At 45.7% G+C, this 16,550-nt stretch overlaps 1 protein-coding gene across 2 annotated transcripts; it reads left to right on the plus strand.

Annotated features, from left to right (window-relative positions):
• Positions 1 to 1,307: 1,307 nt before the first annotated feature.
• On the plus strand, positions 1,308 to 10,016 carry Ecscr (endothelial cell surface expressed chemotaxis and apoptosis regulator). 2 transcript variants are annotated; one of them, XM_076855984.2, is made up of 10 exons: positions 1,308 to 1,425; positions 5,291 to 5,341; positions 5,501 to 5,560; positions 6,040 to 6,171; positions 6,558 to 6,644; positions 7,253 to 7,366; positions 7,748 to 7,846; positions 8,047 to 8,083; positions 9,397 to 9,493; positions 9,674 to 10,016. In XM_076855984.2, the coding sequence occupies exons 1-10, from the start codon at positions 1,365 to 1,367 to the stop codon at positions 9,680 to 9,682; spliced, it is 747 nt and encodes a 248-aa protein (XP_076712099.1). In that variant the 5' UTR covers positions 1,308 to 1,364; the 3' UTR covers positions 9,683 to 10,016. The 2 variants fall into 2 exon arrangements, with proteins under 2 accessions (XP_076712099.1, XP_076712100.1); XM_076855985.2 differs by having other exon boundaries at positions 6,585 to 6,644.
• The last annotated feature ends 6,534 nt before the right edge of the window (positions 10,017 to 16,550 follow it).

The following is a 16,550-nucleotide window of genomic DNA, read 5'->3' on the forward strand; positions in this document are numbered from 1 at the left end:
CAGATGGGTACCGCTGCACCTGACAATTTCTCTTGTTTAAAGCTGTGTGGTAATTTGTTAAGTAGACACAGAAAATGGATATAATGGTAGACACCATCTTGAGCAGATGATCAATATGAACACCCTCAGTAATGGAACAAATCAAAATCATGAATCACTAAATAGAATATGAAGGCAGGAAAACAGCACTGCTTCTGTGATACTCCTGCCAAAGACATAAACCTAAATCTGATCATGGGGACACATATTGAGGGACAGTCAACAACATAACTAGACCAAAACCTTCAAAAGTGTAAAGGTCTTAGAAGTCAAGGTAAGCTGGGCACAGTAGTGCACACCTATAACCCCAGCGACTAGGGAGGCTGAGGCAGGAGGATCACACGTTCAAGGCTAGCCTTAGCAACTTGTGAGACCCTTCCTTTAAAAAGGGAGGTGGTGGTGGTGGGAGGAGGTCTCAAAATATAAAAGAAAAAGGGCTGGGGATGTGGCTCAGTGGTAGAGTTCCCTGGCTTCAATCCCCAGTTCTACAAAAAGAAGAAAAAAAAAAAAAAGATTTCTATTTTTAATTTTTTTTAATGGTGTAGGGTTGAACCAATGCTCCTAAAATTTTTGAGTTTACTTCAGTAACCTGCCATATGGGAGGCATTATGCTAGGTCCTAGGGATACTGAAAAAAGTAACCATGCTGGTCTATAGTCTGCAGGAGAGAATATCATGGGATGCAGATGAGTGATAGATGGAGGCTAAGGACAGGGTGCTGCCAGAGCACAGGGAGCACCTAACTCCAATGGGGTAGGAGGCAGAGGGAGGGATGCTTAGCACGTGGTGTTCTTGCTTTTCTATTAGGAATAATAATAATATTTATAAATTCTCCTTGAAAGATGTTGGGAGTCCTGTCTGGATTGGGAGCCCTGAGGAGGAGAGGAATGTGGAGAATTCAGAGTCTACAGAGCATGGGCGGCTAGTGGGCTCAGCCTCAAGCTCAATCCTGGGAGAGGAAAACCTGGTCTGAAACAGCCTGCTCCAGGAAAACCTCCAAGTAATATATGGAAGGACTTAAGGGACCCCCTAGGCAAGGAAGGCAGAGATGTGACCAGATTGCTATCATTGCTCATCGGCCCTAGAGCCAACCGGAGGCGGCGCACTGGCCACAGTCACTGCTGTTCAGCATCACATCCTCATCTGGGCTGCGTGCTGAGCAGGGCCCCTGGAGCCGGTCCCAATCTGTTTCCTTCTATTCTTTGACAGGAAGCTCCTGGAGAGCCAACCCCCACCCCACACCCCGCCCCAGTACTCCCTTTCTCTTCTCCACTATGGATAGAGTCTCCACAGAGCAGCTGCCTGCTGGCCACCTACCCAGCTGACATGGGGACCATCGGAGCCAGGCAGCTGTGCTGGGCGATCCTGGGCTTGCTCTTCCTCCAAGGTAAGGAGCGCTTGCCACTTTCCCTTAGTAATTCCCACTCATCCCTCCCCTGGGACACATGCCACACATGCTCTGCATCCATGGATCTGCCTGAGGGAGGGAAATTCCAGACCCTTTCCACAATGGGGATCAGTCCGACTGGGGGGTGGGGTAGGCATTACCAGGCAGGGACAAAACAGAGATACTATTAAATCCATTTGTGGAAAAATTTTCAGGGAGAACTGGGTCCCTCATAGAGGTAGGCCCCCTGAAATGTGAGAAGCAACTGGCTTGGCTTGAGCTTGAGGCTGGAAAGCTCCTTCCAGAAGGTACACAGGCAAGAAGAAGCCTGCAGCTGTTCCATCCAACCTTTCCCTTGGGTCTGGGTGCTATGGTCACCCTATAGATTGTTGGAGTACAAAATTGTGTCCGGGCCTTTACAGATCACCTTTCTCTTTTTTTCTTTTCTTTCTCCTTCTCCTTCTCCTTCTCCTTCTCCTTCTCCTTCTCCTTCTTCTTCTTCTTTTTTTTCCTTGCTGGTGAGAAGTAAGAACCTGGGATTTCTAAAAGCTCAAATCACAGCAAGAAGGCCTAAGGTTAGACACAAAGAACTATTTACCAAAGCAGTTGTGTATAACATTCTCACCCAGGGGGCTAGATGAGATGACTTCCAGAGGAGAGGACTCAAGAGCAACACCTCTCAGACAGGTCTCTTGCCAGCTCATGAAGGAGCTCTAATTAGGGAGCAGTTGCTGGTAACCGTGAGAAGTCCAGGACACTCTGACTCACAGGGCAGCAACTTCCCTTTGGTCAACCACCCCCCGCCCCCACCTCCCAAGTCCTCTATGGAAGATTTAGGAGGTTGTGTTCAAAGCAGCAGAAAGAGAGAGTGCAAGAGCACTTCCATGGAGAGAGGTGACTGCCCTGATTGGTGGTAGGATGAGAGGGCCTGAGTATCAGACTATTCTGCCTCCTAGAGATATCCGACATTTTTCTGAAAGCCGCTGGCTGGGAATAAAACTCTAACCAGGCCTCTCTGCCCACATAGGACAGAGTCAGAGATTTGATCTGGGGCTGAAGGGGAGGCTGTAACAGAAACTGCAGGGGGAGACTCATGAGGCATTTTCAAGGGCCTAGACTTCTCCCAGTTTTCTGACTCACTGCCCTGTCCCAGGCATATACCCAGGCTTTATATACACTCTTCCTAAGTGACTAGCCTCCTTGGGTTCCCTAAACCTCTCATCCTCTGAGCTCTGGAGCTCTGGGCATTTGCTGTCTCCTTCATTTTGGTAAACCCAGGAATCCTTTTGAGCATATTCATGCCCACAAAGAGACTTGACTGTGGCTACAGAGTCAGGGCCGACTTGTAACTCAGAGGATTTGAGAAAGTGGGGCAAAAATTAAAATGTCTAGCACTGATTGAGCATGTACTGTCAGGCACCGTGTTAAGTGTTGAACATGTGTTTTCTTTTCCTTGCAAAAACTTGTACGATACTAACATCTCATGGGTTTTTTTTTTGTGTGTGTGTTTATTAATTAATTCATTTAGGCCTTGGGGATTGAATCCAGGACTTTGCTTATGCTAAGCAAATGAGCTCCACCACTGAGTCACACCCCTATCCCCTCATAAAAATTGCATTTTAAAGAAAACTGAGTCCGATGTCAGACAGTGAGTGAGTGACAAAGGCAGGATTTGAACCCAAGCTTGTCAGACTGTAAAATCCATGATTTTACCTACTAAACATGCTGCTCTGAGGAAAACAGAGGGATAGGGAAGTGGTAGATTGGGAGGAAATGAAGCAGGGAGGGGTTAGGGAATGGAGACCAGGAAAATCAGAAATTCCCTTGTCCACTGTTCTTTGGGTGTCTACATGCCAAGTGGTCAGAGGTACCTGGCCTGCTGAAAAAAACCTGACTCTAATTCCTCCCTTACTTGCAAGTGAATCTTTGCAGGTGAATCTTTACAGGTGACAAGTTGAGGGAGCAGAAGGGGACAGGAGTCAAAGAGAGGGCAGGCAAATGAGACTTGAAGCTTGTGACTTTGGAACTGCTTCCAAGATGCTAGACAGGTTTCTTTCTAGGTAAATGCTGAAGTTGGTGCACTGTGACCACTTCTTACAGCACTTCGATGATTTGTAAGATACGCTGGATCAGTAACTGATAGTGTTAAGGTGCGCTATGGGTTGAAAGTCTTCCCCAAGTTATCCCCAGCTAAAAAGGCTTATTTCTAGCCTCGGGTTTCTATAAGTTTTAACTCCTCTCTCTATCCTTCACCCACAAAGGAATAGGGTTGTCAGATTGTGCCCTGATAAAACATGGCCTAGGGTTTGGGCAAGCTTGAGCTTGGAAACAATTAATTCCACACTCTCTAAGTGGTAGCCCCATGGAGGAAGGCAGTGGCTTAAGAAAAATAAACAAACCAGCAGGCTGCCACAGGCGGGGGTGGGCTCCTGGCACCCAGCCGCCTCCATCCACCCAGGTTTGGGCTTGATGCTTCCCTGATGATGACAGGCCACAGGAGCAGAAGGGCCAGGCAGGGGCCTTCGGCCCAGGCTGAGTAAAGGGACGGGAACCCAGCTGGGCGGCTCCACTTCCCCACGTTGTTTTCCTTTCACATTGTTCACAGGTTTCAAGAATGATTTCATTGTGGAAAGTGAGCAAACCCAACTGACCCTTGAGGGCCCACGTCCACAGCAGGATACAGATAGGGGACCATAAGCGCACACACATCTGTAATAAAAAACCCACAGACACACACATAAATGTACTAAATGGCTAATGAGGCTTCTGACCCGGGACTCTTAGTAACTGACTCCTCTCTGGGTTTGGTCAATAATGACCTTTTCCAAAGAAGCCTCTGCCTGTGAAAGTAAACTGGTAGGTAGCTCCTTATAGAGCTTCTTTGACTCCTGTACACATCTCAGAACCTGCTTCCTGTGCGGGCCCCTACCACTGGCTGGGAAGAGGGGAGAGAAAGAGAGAGAGAGAGAGAGAGAGAGAGAGAGAGAGACACACACACACACACCCTAACATAAGCATTATATCTCTGTGCCCTTCTCTTCTTCTCTATATCTGGCATTTTCTGGTCTTTCTTCCTACCCATTTCATTCATTCACCTTCCCATCTCCTCCCCTTGGGAGAACAATCTTCACAGAGGAAAATGAATGGCCTGAGCAGTAATATAGGGTGCACATTAGCCTAGAGACCTGGAATCCTGGGTCCTTGTCCAGACATGCCAGGCTATTGGCTTTCTCTCTTTGAACATGATGTTAGTTTAAAATAACCTTCCTCTGGGCTGGGTAGAGTGCTTTCCTAGCATGCATGAGTTGGGTTCAATCCCCAGTACCACAAAAAACAAAAACAAAAAAATCCTTCCCCCAATCTTGTGTGAGGTTGATACTGTACCCATAGATTGGTCAAGAGCCAGGAAAGGATTCTGGGACTCTGGACCATGAGGTGGTGGTAATGATGCAATTGAGTCCCATTTCTAATGGAAGCCAACACCATGAGCTGGAGACCTATCCTTTAGCCCTCCGCCATGTGCGCCTTCCTTCCAGACTGCTCAGGGTAGGATCCAACTTGTGGGTCTTATTCTAGCATCTGGGCCTAGAAGCTTAGGAAAGGTGAGAGGAGCGCTAGGCCAGTTTAGCACTGACCCCAGGGCTCTGCGGCTGGGGCCACAGTTCTCAGTGGCTCCTCTAAGGCTGAGCTCACAGAGGGATATTTTTCACTTGGCCCAGCCTAACATGTCTTGAAAGAGGAGAGAATGAAGGGGGTGGAGGACGAGTAGGAAGAAAGACCAGAAAATGCCAGATATAGAGAAGAAGAGAAGGGCACAGAGAGCTAGGAGGTAGCAGACCCTTCAACCTAAAACGATCTGTTTCAGGACCCTTTAGCAGTTTAAGTCTGGTCACGGAGCCAACTTCTCCCAATACAGGTGAGTGAGTGAGCTTGCCTGGGGGCCTTCCCTCTCCCCATCCCCTTCCCCCAGCCATTCAAACCAGTTTAAAGCTCCAGAGTTCTTGGATGGGCAAGGGATTGGGGTTTCACCAAACCTGCCTAACCCCCAACTCTCCATCTGCCTCCATCCTTGCAGGAGAAAAATCTTCCTCAGAGTTTGGCAGCCCAAGGCTTCTTTTCAGCTCCAGTATCCCAGGTACTCAGCCTTTGATACCACAGAGGTCATCCAGGGAGGAACTGGGGAGGACCCAGACACTGCATCTTCTCTACAGGAGACTAAAGACCAGTGGGGGAAGGGACAAGCCTACAAAGCCTCACACTAGCAATTTTTATAAAGCAGGGGGAAAGTTCATGGGCAAGAGTAAAAAATGCTATAGAGGCCAGACAAATATCAGCCTTCAGACTTGGGGGGCCAGGGATGATTCCCAGAGGCATTGGCCTCCAAAACTGAACCAAGAAGGAGTTATGAATAGGTGGGGGTGGTAAGGTGGAGGATGATGGGGTATGTGCCAGGCAGAATGAACATCAAGGGTAAAGGCCCAGAGGTGAACCAGAGAATGGCTGCTTCTGGAGTTGTAAGCAGTAAAGAAGAGGAGGATTTTGGACTAACGAGCCCTCTCTGTGCACGGGCTGCCTGAGGCCCTGAGTAGGCCATTTGTGTTTCCTAATGCACAGCAACTTCACAGAAGACCCCACAAAGCCCTCTGGGATCCAGTAACCCTGTAACAGGGAGACCAAGCATCACAGATGGGCACTCCTTTAAGAACCTGACTCAGGCCCAGGCACAGAAGCACACAGCGGAACTTAGTGAGTACTCAGGGTGGGAGGGGCAGGGGTGAAGAACCCTGGGTTACATCTGGGTGGGGTCCTTCTTCCCCTCCTCGGGAGGCACAGGTGTCGGGTGGGAGGGGCAGGGGTGAAGAACCCTGGGTTACATCTGGGTGGGGTCCTTCTTCCCCTCCTCGGGAGGCACAGGTGTCGGGGTCTTGAGGCCAGGAGCCACATCAGTTGCACCTTAGTTTGGAAATAATGAAAGAGATTGGAGAGGAGTTGAGACAGGAAGTTAGGCCTGGCCACAGAGAAGGCAAAATGAGACTGGACCTGGGACCAAGAAAGGCATAGATGAAAAGAAGAAGGGGCTGGAGGGCAGAAAAGGTCGAGAAAGGCTATGCTTCTCAGACAAGGCTGGGGAGGGTGGACACCCTCTGTCTCCCGCACAGGCACCGGAGCTCCACACAGCAGTAGCAGCAGTGGCAGAGGCGGCAGCAGCGCAAGGGGAGGTATGTCCTGCACGGCAAAGAAGGGGGTTGGAGATGTCTTGTGGCCCTTTCTCTCAAGCTGTCCCGTGGCTCTTGGATAGTTTACTCTCCAGATTTATTTGGGAGGGTGGGGGTGAGGAGAGATAAGGAAATGGAACAGCAGTCTGGCCTGAGATACAATTAGTTGAACAGGGGAGGAGTAGAGTGACATGCTACTTTTTAAGAGGGCCCAACACCTGTACTGTCTCCTTAACTGACAACCCAATTTGTTGAATCATCTCCAATCCTTGGCAAAACACAGACAACTCTACCTAGCCTGATCTGGCTTCCTAGCTCTAAAGCATAAATCCTTTTCCTGTGGGCTCCAAATTGTAGTGGGAAACATCCTGAACCTTCTGGAATCCTCTGAAACCAGTAACGTGAGCAACTAGCAGTGCTGTTCAGATGAGCCCACATCTTCACAGTCCACATTTCCACCCTCTATCCCCATGAGATCTGGCCAGAGTGGCAAGGAAGTCTTGTAGGATGTGGCTCTGTAGCGTTGTATATGGGGAGCAGGAGAGAAGCTAGCTGTCTTTGGTGGCTGTGTCAGCACCCTTCACTGATACATCAAACCCACTCTGTTTCAGAAACATCTCAAAATGATACTTCTAATTCAGTCACCATAGAGCCAAGGATGATGGAAGACTTGACCATCCTGCCTAGCCCCACATTAGCGACCGTGCTCACTGTGGCTGCCTTTGGTGAGAAAGAAAGGGAAGATTAGGATGTGGGGTGGGATCTGGGTCTGAGCACACAAGTTCAAATCTCACCCGTTTGTTCCAGGAGGGACTGGCTAATGAGCAAGGCACTGATGGAAGAAAGGTTCCATTGACCCTCTAGCCAGCTCTTTTTGGCTGTGCTGGACTCCATGTTCTTATGACAGGAGGGAGCTAGGCTGCAAAGCCCACTCCAGCCAGGGACAGCAGGCTGATAGCTCATTTGCTCAGCAGAGAAGTGAAATTCACTTTGTTCCCGGAGCCTGTCTATATAGTACTTAGCCAGGAAGGGTATTCTGGACTCTTGTTGCCCCCTCTTGTCCCCCGTCATCATCTTTCCTTAACCCCATTCTTTTCCCTGTTCAGGTGTGATCAGCTTCATTGTCATCTTGGTGGTTGTGGTGATCATCCTAGTCGGTGTGGTCAGTCTAAGGTTTAAGTGTCGGAAGAACAAGGAGTCAGAAGGTATATGTCTTTCCCCTGTGCTGAGGGACCTGGAGCCCAAGGCCAAGGTGGACACCCAGTTCAGGCTGAGGGAAGGAATGGCACAAGCCTATAAGCCCCATGGATGAGTTGGAAAGATCCCCTTGGGTGGGCTTTGAGGGGAAGGCTGAACTTCTGAATTATAGCATGTGACCCTAATGTATGTCCTTGCATTTTTATAGATCCCCAGAAACCAGGGAGTTCAGGACTATCTGAAAGGTAAGACTGTCAGAAGTTCAAGGGAGGCATCTTCTATCTGACCCCCTTTTTCTCTACTCCAAAAGGAAAACACTTCCTGCCTCACACACACATGTGTGCACACACACACACACACACACACCACATCACATGCCACACACCACACATCACGTACACCTCACACATATATATACACCCCATACACACTCACCATACAAATCACACATCACACACCACTGACACACACACACCATAATCCTGTCGCCTTTACTGAGGCTGGGGGGTAGGTGTAGGAAGGCCAGTGGCAGACCTGAAGAGAAACAACCAAGTGACACGAGATGGATGGGAACTTTTCTTTTTTGATACCAAGAATTGAACCTAGTGCTTAACCACTGAGCCCCGTCCCCAGTCCTTTTTATGTTTTATTTTGAGACAGGGTCTCCCTAAGTTTCTTAGGGCCTCGCTAAGTTGTTAAGGCTGGCTTTGAACCTGTGATACTCCTGTCTCATCCTCCTAACCTGCTGGGATTCCGGGCAAATGCCACGCCCCCCCCCCCCAAAGGAACTCTTCAGCTCCAGGGCTAAGCCCTTAATGATAATTATAGGAATGCAGATTCTAAGATAAGACCCCTCCTCTAAGTTTAGGAACCTCTTATTGATTGGGTCACTCGTAATAGTATGTAATGTGCAATATGAGTTCAAATCCTTTCAACAATTCTCCAAGGTAAATATAACTTCATTTTATATAATTAAAAAACTGAGGGGGTCAGCTATGGTGGCACATTCCTATAATCTGAGCTACTTGGGAGGTTGAGGCAGCAATTTAGCAAGACCCTGTCTCAAATTTAAAAAATAAAAAGGGCTGGGGGTGTAGCTGGGGGTGTATCTCAGTGGTAGAGTGCCCTGGGTCCAATCTCCAATACCAAATATAAAAAATAAAATTCAAAAATTGAGGCTGTAGGGAAGTTGTAACTTGATCAAGATTAAATCAGTAATGGGTAGTAAATGCAAGTCTTTGAAGCTTCAAAGCTCACTCTTTTTTTAAAAAAAATATTTATTTATTTTTTAGTTGTAGTTGGACACAATACCTTTATTCCATTCATTTATTTTTATGTGGTGCTGAGGATTGAACCCTGGGCCCCGTGCATGCTAGGCAAGTGCTCTACCGCTGAGACACCATGCCAGCCCCTCAAAGCTCACTCTTGGTTCACTATGGTGCACCCCCTAAATATAGATGTTTTTGAAGCGCCCCCCTCCCCCTGCCCCTACTGGGTTCCTTGCCTCTCATTGCCCTTCCAGCTTCTTTCTGTAACTCAAACTTCCTTCCTGCCCCAGCTGCTCCACAGCCAATGGAGAAAAAGACAGCATCACCCTCATCTCCATGAAGAATATCAACATGAATAACAGTAAAGGCTGCCCTTCAGCAGAGAAGGTACATTTATCTATTTCCTTCCTTCTCCAAATTCATCTTTCCCTCCTTCTGCTCCTATTTTCAGGCTCTGGTTCTTGGTCAGCAAAGAAATACTTCCAAAGACCCATGTTCTTTTGCCCTTTCCCCTATCCTCCCCTTCCTAAGAAGTTCACCCTTCCTCATTATGTATTCATTTTGCAGGTTCTTTAAAAGTGACTTTGGTCCCCATGGGTCCAAGGATGATGCAGCTGTTCCATGACTATAAGGAGGAAGAGATGAAATTGATAGAGGCAATAAACCATATATAAATTATTTTATTGTTTTGTGTCTGCTCCTGGATCTAAAGGACACTGGCACTCCTCCAGATCTGGCAGCAAGCTTCCAGCATGAGAGATTGCTTCCCACACAGACAGAAATATGGCCTGGTCCTCTTCTTTCTAGAGTCATACGAAGGAGCAGCCTATAAAGCAAGAAGAAGGAAAAATACCGCAGTGGACTGATCCTTTATACTTGCATTAAAATTATTTTCTAGTCTGCAGTCTAATTTCTTTTAAGGTCTATGTTTCTATGCACATTTCTTCCTCTTTGTGTGTGTGGTACAAATACAGGACCTCATACTTTCAAGCACTTTATCACTGAGCTACATCCCCAGTCCTTTTTGTGTTTTGAGACAGGATCTCCCTAAATTGCCCTGGCTGGCCTTGAACTTGTAATCCTCCTGTATCAGCCTCCTGAGTTGCTGGGATTACAAGTGTGCACCACCATGCCTGGCTCCCTTGTACATTTTTTTAACATTCCAGAAGCTTTCCAGCTTTCTTTCTAGGCCAAGCATTCATACCTCTTTCTGCTTCTGTGGAAAGCTCTCTGAGAAATGTGGGAGAGGAACTTTTTATTCAGTCTGCCTCTGTTCACCTATTTTATTAAGTGGGGTTGAGGTAACTGACTGACCTACTCAACAGAAATGAGACACAAGGGACTGTAAACAGAGACCAATCATCACCAATAAAAAGGTTGTTTTTTGAAGTGCTGGGGATTGAACAATAACCTTACCACTGAGTCACATTCTCAGCCCAGGCAATACAAAATTTTAAATCTGCAGAATAAAAACAAGGGAAGCACAATCCATTTTGACTAAGAAACTTCAGGAGTGAAAGCTGAATGAAATTCAAGTGTCCTCTGCCAGCATGGATACACTTCATTTTGGCTCTGAGCATGAGATGAGCACTGGGAAGATTTACTTCAAGAATAAGTCTTTAAGGACCAAAAATCCACACATTTGACCTTTAACTGACATTGTGTTTGTGTCCTAGAAACATAATAAAGGATTGCAGACATACTGTGAAGTCATTAAAAAGAGAGGAAATATCTGTTTTCTTAGTAATAGTCATGTCTACCATGTCATTGGTTTGGAAATGAATCAAGAGAAGTCATCTGTGTGTATCTAATCTACTGCTAATCGGCAGTTTAGGACACAGGGAGAATGGAGCTTACTCACCTGCAGGAACAGTATGCTATTTTCTTCTGGCTTTGACTTCATAAAGTGGTATGAGACAGAATGTCTAGAACAAAAAGTTTTGTTTTATTTGTCTCAGTTAAACTATAAAAGACTAGGCATGGTGGTACATGCCGATAATCCCAGGAACTCAGGAGCCTGAGGCAGAAGGATTGCAAGTTCAAAGTCAGCCTCAGCAATTCATATAGGTTAGCAAGGCCCTGTGTCAAAATAAAAAATAAAAAGGACAGGGGGTGTAGCTCAGTAAGGTGCCACTGGATTCAACCCCTAGTTCCCAAAACCCCTCCAAAAAACTATTAAAGTGGGCTAGGCACGGTGGCACACACCTATTGTCTCAGTGGCTCGGGAGGTTGAGGGAGGGTGGAGGGAGATACTAAAGAGAGCTTGTTGGGGACTGAAGGTGTGTAGCTCAGTGGTACAGCATCTGCTTTGCCTGTACAAGGCTGTAAGTTCAATCGTTAGCACCAAAAATAAATAATAAAGTGAGGTGGCTGGACTACTTGGCTTTCACTAACTTCTTTTGTTTTATATCCCACAGTTTTGTGAACTCTAGATCTAAGAAAAAAAATGAAAGAATGAATGAAATGAATCTGTTGAGCAGAGTTTACTCTGGTGGGAGCCAGAGACACGACCTAGGTGTCACTGGCAAGTCTTTAACATTCTCAGGAATTCCTTCTCTCCTCACAAGCTACTGGGTAGGTAAAATGAAATAACAAGTGGAGATACTTGGCAAGTAAAGTACTCATCAGCAATTGTAGCAGACAGTCTAAAGCAGTACCACCCAGGTCCCACTTCAGAATTAAGATTTTTGTTCCCCAATTGCAGCAGTGTGCTGGCCGCAGAGAGCTTTTGGCTGCTTGATGGCTGGCTGGTGGGGGTGAGGGGAGGGATGAAAACCTGGACCCCTTGCCTCAATTTTCCCCCCTGCTCAATCCTGCTCCTCTTACTCTTCACAACTGTAGTTTTCAGAAGCATCACCAATAAACCCTCAGTAGGCAAATCTCAGCATTTCAGTCATTTCCTAGAGAATCCAACCTATGTAGCAATACTACAGCATTTTTAAAAAAATAATTCACATACATTTGATTTATACCACACTGCAAAAGGCACATACATGACTTACTAGTCAGTTCCAATACAAAAATCTATCACTGGGATAGAACCTTCCAGGTGACATAACAATGTATAAAAAAGTCTTGGATTCTGTTTAGGGCACTTATTCAAATGCTTAGCATACTGAACTAATTGGTCAAGTGTGTGGGTCTCACTCTAGATAATTCAGTCAGCGTCTCCATTATAAGGCCACAGATTTCTCCTGACTCTGGACAATGTCCTGCAAATATGAGCTGTTAGTCATAAGGTATTTATATGTGTGGGAGAAGGGGTGAACTGGTGTTAATATCTTTGGGTTTAAAAGGCTCTCACCCTACTGCTGACACTGCAGTACCACATTAGCCATGTTGATTTTCCTGCTGCTAAGTAAACTTTATACTTTGGGAAGGGGTTGAGGATGAACTCAATGCTGAATTCTGCTTTTGAGCAAACTATGTTAGAGGGGGTTATTTGGGAGGATACTTTTATTTATGCATATACAAGACCCCACCTCTGACAGGAAATCCGAGTGTAGCCTTCTGCTGCCCTTGCAGCTTCCCTAAGACCACATCTCCTCCTTGTTGTCTAGACAACAGGATGGTGGCCATTTACAAATGACTTCCTCCCTTTTCTGATATAGGACTACATGGTCCTAAAGCAGGAGCAAGTGGTGGGGTGGGGAGACTTATGTAAAGTGTCCTCTCATTTATTCCCCAATCCTATGGGAGGGCAACCAATACACCAGCTCAGGCACACAGGCCCCATGGATGGGAGGACTGTTTTCCCAGTATCTTTCTTTCAGGCCTGGATGGGGCAGAACTCAGTCTTACAGGGCACATCGAAAACCTCTGGATCAACAGGAAAAATTCACTACAATTCAACAAGTATTTTTTTAAAGTAAGTGTAGAAAATGGAAACCTGGCTGCAGGCCTCCTTGACCTAACTTTGGCACACAATTTCCCCAAATCAGGCTATTCCAAAAAAATTCTATGTGAATCTGTCGGAAAATATTTATGACTCTTTTTACCAGGCTTTCCTGGGTTTGTGGATATCCTCCTTTTTATTTTATTACTAGGGGTTAAACCCAGGGCTTTACACATGCTAGGAAAGTGTTCTACCACTGAGCTATATTCCCAGGACTTTTTATTTTGAGACAGGGTCTCACTAAGTTGCCAGAACAGCCAAAACTTGCAATCCTCCTGCCTCAGCTTTCCCAGTACCTGGAATTACAGGTGTGTACCACTATACCCAGCCTTTCCAGTACCTGGATTCTGCTCCTAACTAGTTTCTTTATTCATGGTACCCCTTCTCAATCCTGCACTCCCCCTCTCAGCCAAATACCCATGACTTCATGATATTGAGACATCTCTGAGTACCTGTAGACTTTAACCATGTGATTCTGGCTCCAAGTTGCAGTCCATCTCAGCTGGCCATCTTCTCGAGCAGGCTGTCTACCCTCCCAGAACCAAAAAAAACTTCCTTATATACAACCACCTGCTGGATGTTACTGATTAGGTTCCTGAGCCACAGATCCACAAGTAGCTCCTTCAGGATCTAGATTTCTGTAATCACACTGCTGCCTGGAATATATAAGCTGGTCATAGGCCCAGGGTCCCAGCATAGAGCCTTTGACTCATCTTTTGGTTTGGGTGCCTCCCTTGCCACTCAAGAGTATAACAATCTAATTGAGATGAACATTTCTTCTCATATTTTTTGTCATCTTCTGCTCTTTCTGAAATATTGGATAATCACTGGCTTGGGCTGCTGGTTCAGGGGTTAGGGTGAAGAGAAAAGCAGCTTTCCCGCCATTCTTGGTAGTGTTATGCTTCTTTCCTACTTGTAGTAATTTTGCCACATATATATGCTCGGGAGTCCAGTTAGTCATAACCATGACCTTATGACATACTCCAGTATAGACATGCCCAGTATACACTCCTACATTTTTAAAAATATTCTTCTTTAGTTGTAGATGGACACAATGACTTTATTTATTTATTTTTAGGTGGCATTGAGGATCAAATCCAGTACCTCACCTGTGTTAGGTGAGCACTGTACCACTGAGCCACAACCCCAACCCTACATCCCTACTGTTAATTTGCTATAACAAAACACACACAAAAAAATGATTTCTTGCTGGGCACAGTGGCATACACACCTGTAATCCCAGCTACTCAGGAGGCTGAGGCATGAGGATCATAAGTTTGAGGCCAGCCTGGACAACTTAGTGAAGCCCTATCTCAAAATAAAATTTAAAAAGGGGCTAGGGCTCGGCTCACACTTGTAATCCCAGAGGCTCTAGATGCTGATGTAGGACTATTGTGAGTTCAAAGCCAGCCTCAACAAAAGTGAAGCACTAAGCAACACAGTGAGACCTTGTCTCTAAATAAAAAATATAAAATAGGGCTGAGGATGAGGCTCAGTGGTCAAGTGCTCCTGCTTCAATCCCCAGTATCCCCCCCCCCAAAAAAAAAGGGGCTGGGGAAGTAGCTCAGTGGTAGAGCATCTACTATATATATGAGGTCCTGGATTCAACCCCCAGAACCACACACAAACACACACAAACATTTCTCTTTCACCAAGCTAGTTCATAATGGTTGGCTACAATGTATTAAACACATACTGCATGCAATATAAGATACTAAATACAAACACTCTTATTATATTCTATAACAATCTTATTCAGATCTCTCAACAACTATGCTAATTCTCCCTGCTCAGTCAAATGAAAATGATCCAATATCAGTGCTTATTGGGATTGGGGGCACCGCAGAGCACTATCTTAAGGACTTGTTTTGTAATTGATGCTACAAATGACATAAGCATTTAGTGGTCAATTAGTTTGGTAGTTTTCAAATAGTGGGTTTTTTTTTTTTTTTTCTTTAGTAGACCACAAAATGTAAGCCAGAAAAAAGCAGAGCTACTTTGATTGAAGAAACAAAGAAAGGTAAGATGCTAGAGCCTTCCCTGATGTGCTTTCCTTCCCCTTCCCACTCTCCATATAAGATCCCAGAGACAGGGTTGGGGATGTAGCTCAGTGGTAGAGCACTTGTCCAGTACTGCAAGGCCCTAGGTTCAATCTCCTGCACTGCAAAATAAGATAGATAGATAGATAGATGATAGATAGATAGATAGATAGATAGATAAAATTAAAACCACCAATCTAATCTAATCTAACCTCTAGGTGAGATGTATGTGAGGACTTGGGTTCAAACCCCAATATAATTCCCATCCAAAAAATTCTATAAGGTGGAAATCATCTTACAGGTAAGAAAATTGAGGCCAAAGGAGAAGAAGGGAGTTGGCCAGGGCCACACAATGATTTGTTGCAGGGAATTGCTGGAATTGCATGCCATTTGGGGCTTTTCCTCTTCCAGTTCCTGTCCAGGGTTATCCATCATCACCACACCTACCCCACTCCCCCAAAAGACTAAGTAGCCGCTGCTATCATAATTGATTTAGTCTTCTTGGGTGAAGCTCTGAATGAATTCCAGTTTTTTTCAGGTGTATTTTTGTTTGTTTTTGAGATGACAGTTTTGCCATTTCCTAGATCTGATCTTTGGACATTCCAACCCACCCACATCTTCCTGCATGCATGAGTCAGTGAATGAGGATACTGTAGCCAGTAGAGCCATCCAGACTCTTTTCTTTTTTTCTTTCTTTCCTTCTCTCTCTCTCTCTAATATTTATTTTTTAGTTGTAGTTGGACACAATACCTTTGATTTATTTATTTATTTTTATGTGGTGCTGAGGATCGAACCCAGGGCCTCGAATGTGCTAGGCGAGTGCTCTACTGCCGAGCCACAACCCTAGCGCCTCTCTAACTCTCTCTCTCTCTCTCTCTCTCTCTCTCTCTCTCTCTCTCTACTGGGGATTGAACCTACTTGCTTTACCACTGAGTCTCATCTCAGCCCTTTTTAAAAATTCTATTCGTTTATCTTTGTTGTTGTTGTGTTGTTTATGTTTTTTGGTACCAGGGATTGAACACATGGGCGCTTAAACGCTGAGCCACATCCCCAGCCTTTTTTTATTTTTTGAGACAGGGGTCTTGCTAAATTGCTTAGGGCCTCACTAAATTGAAGCCGGCCTTGAACTTGCAATCCTCCTGCTTTAGCCTCTGCAATAGCTGGGATTACGTGTGAGGCCCTGGGTTCGATCCTCAGCACCAGATTTGGTACTTCAGAAAAGGAACTGGCCAAAGAAACGCCTGCGTGGGAGAAAAGTCTCCAGTACTGGGTTCGATCATTAGCACCACGTAAAAATAAACAAATAAAATAAAGGTATGCTGTCCATCTACAACTACAAGGGCGTTTCTACTTCATTTTTCTAATTCTAATTTCGTGGCTCTTAAGCTCCCCAGAACTGGAGTGTGCACCCCACAAACCATCTCTGAATCTCTGGGGCCCAACACAGACTTCACACTGAATAGGAATTGGTGTATTTTTAAAAGGACATCCTGAAGAGTAGAGTCAAATT

Source organism: Callospermophilus lateralis, chromosome 5 (genome assembly GCF_048772815.1).
Source record: "Callospermophilus lateralis isolate mCalLat2 chromosome 5, mCalLat2.hap1, whole genome shotgun sequence".
NCBI lineage: Eukaryota > Metazoa > Chordata > Mammalia > Rodentia > Sciuridae > Callospermophilus > Callospermophilus lateralis.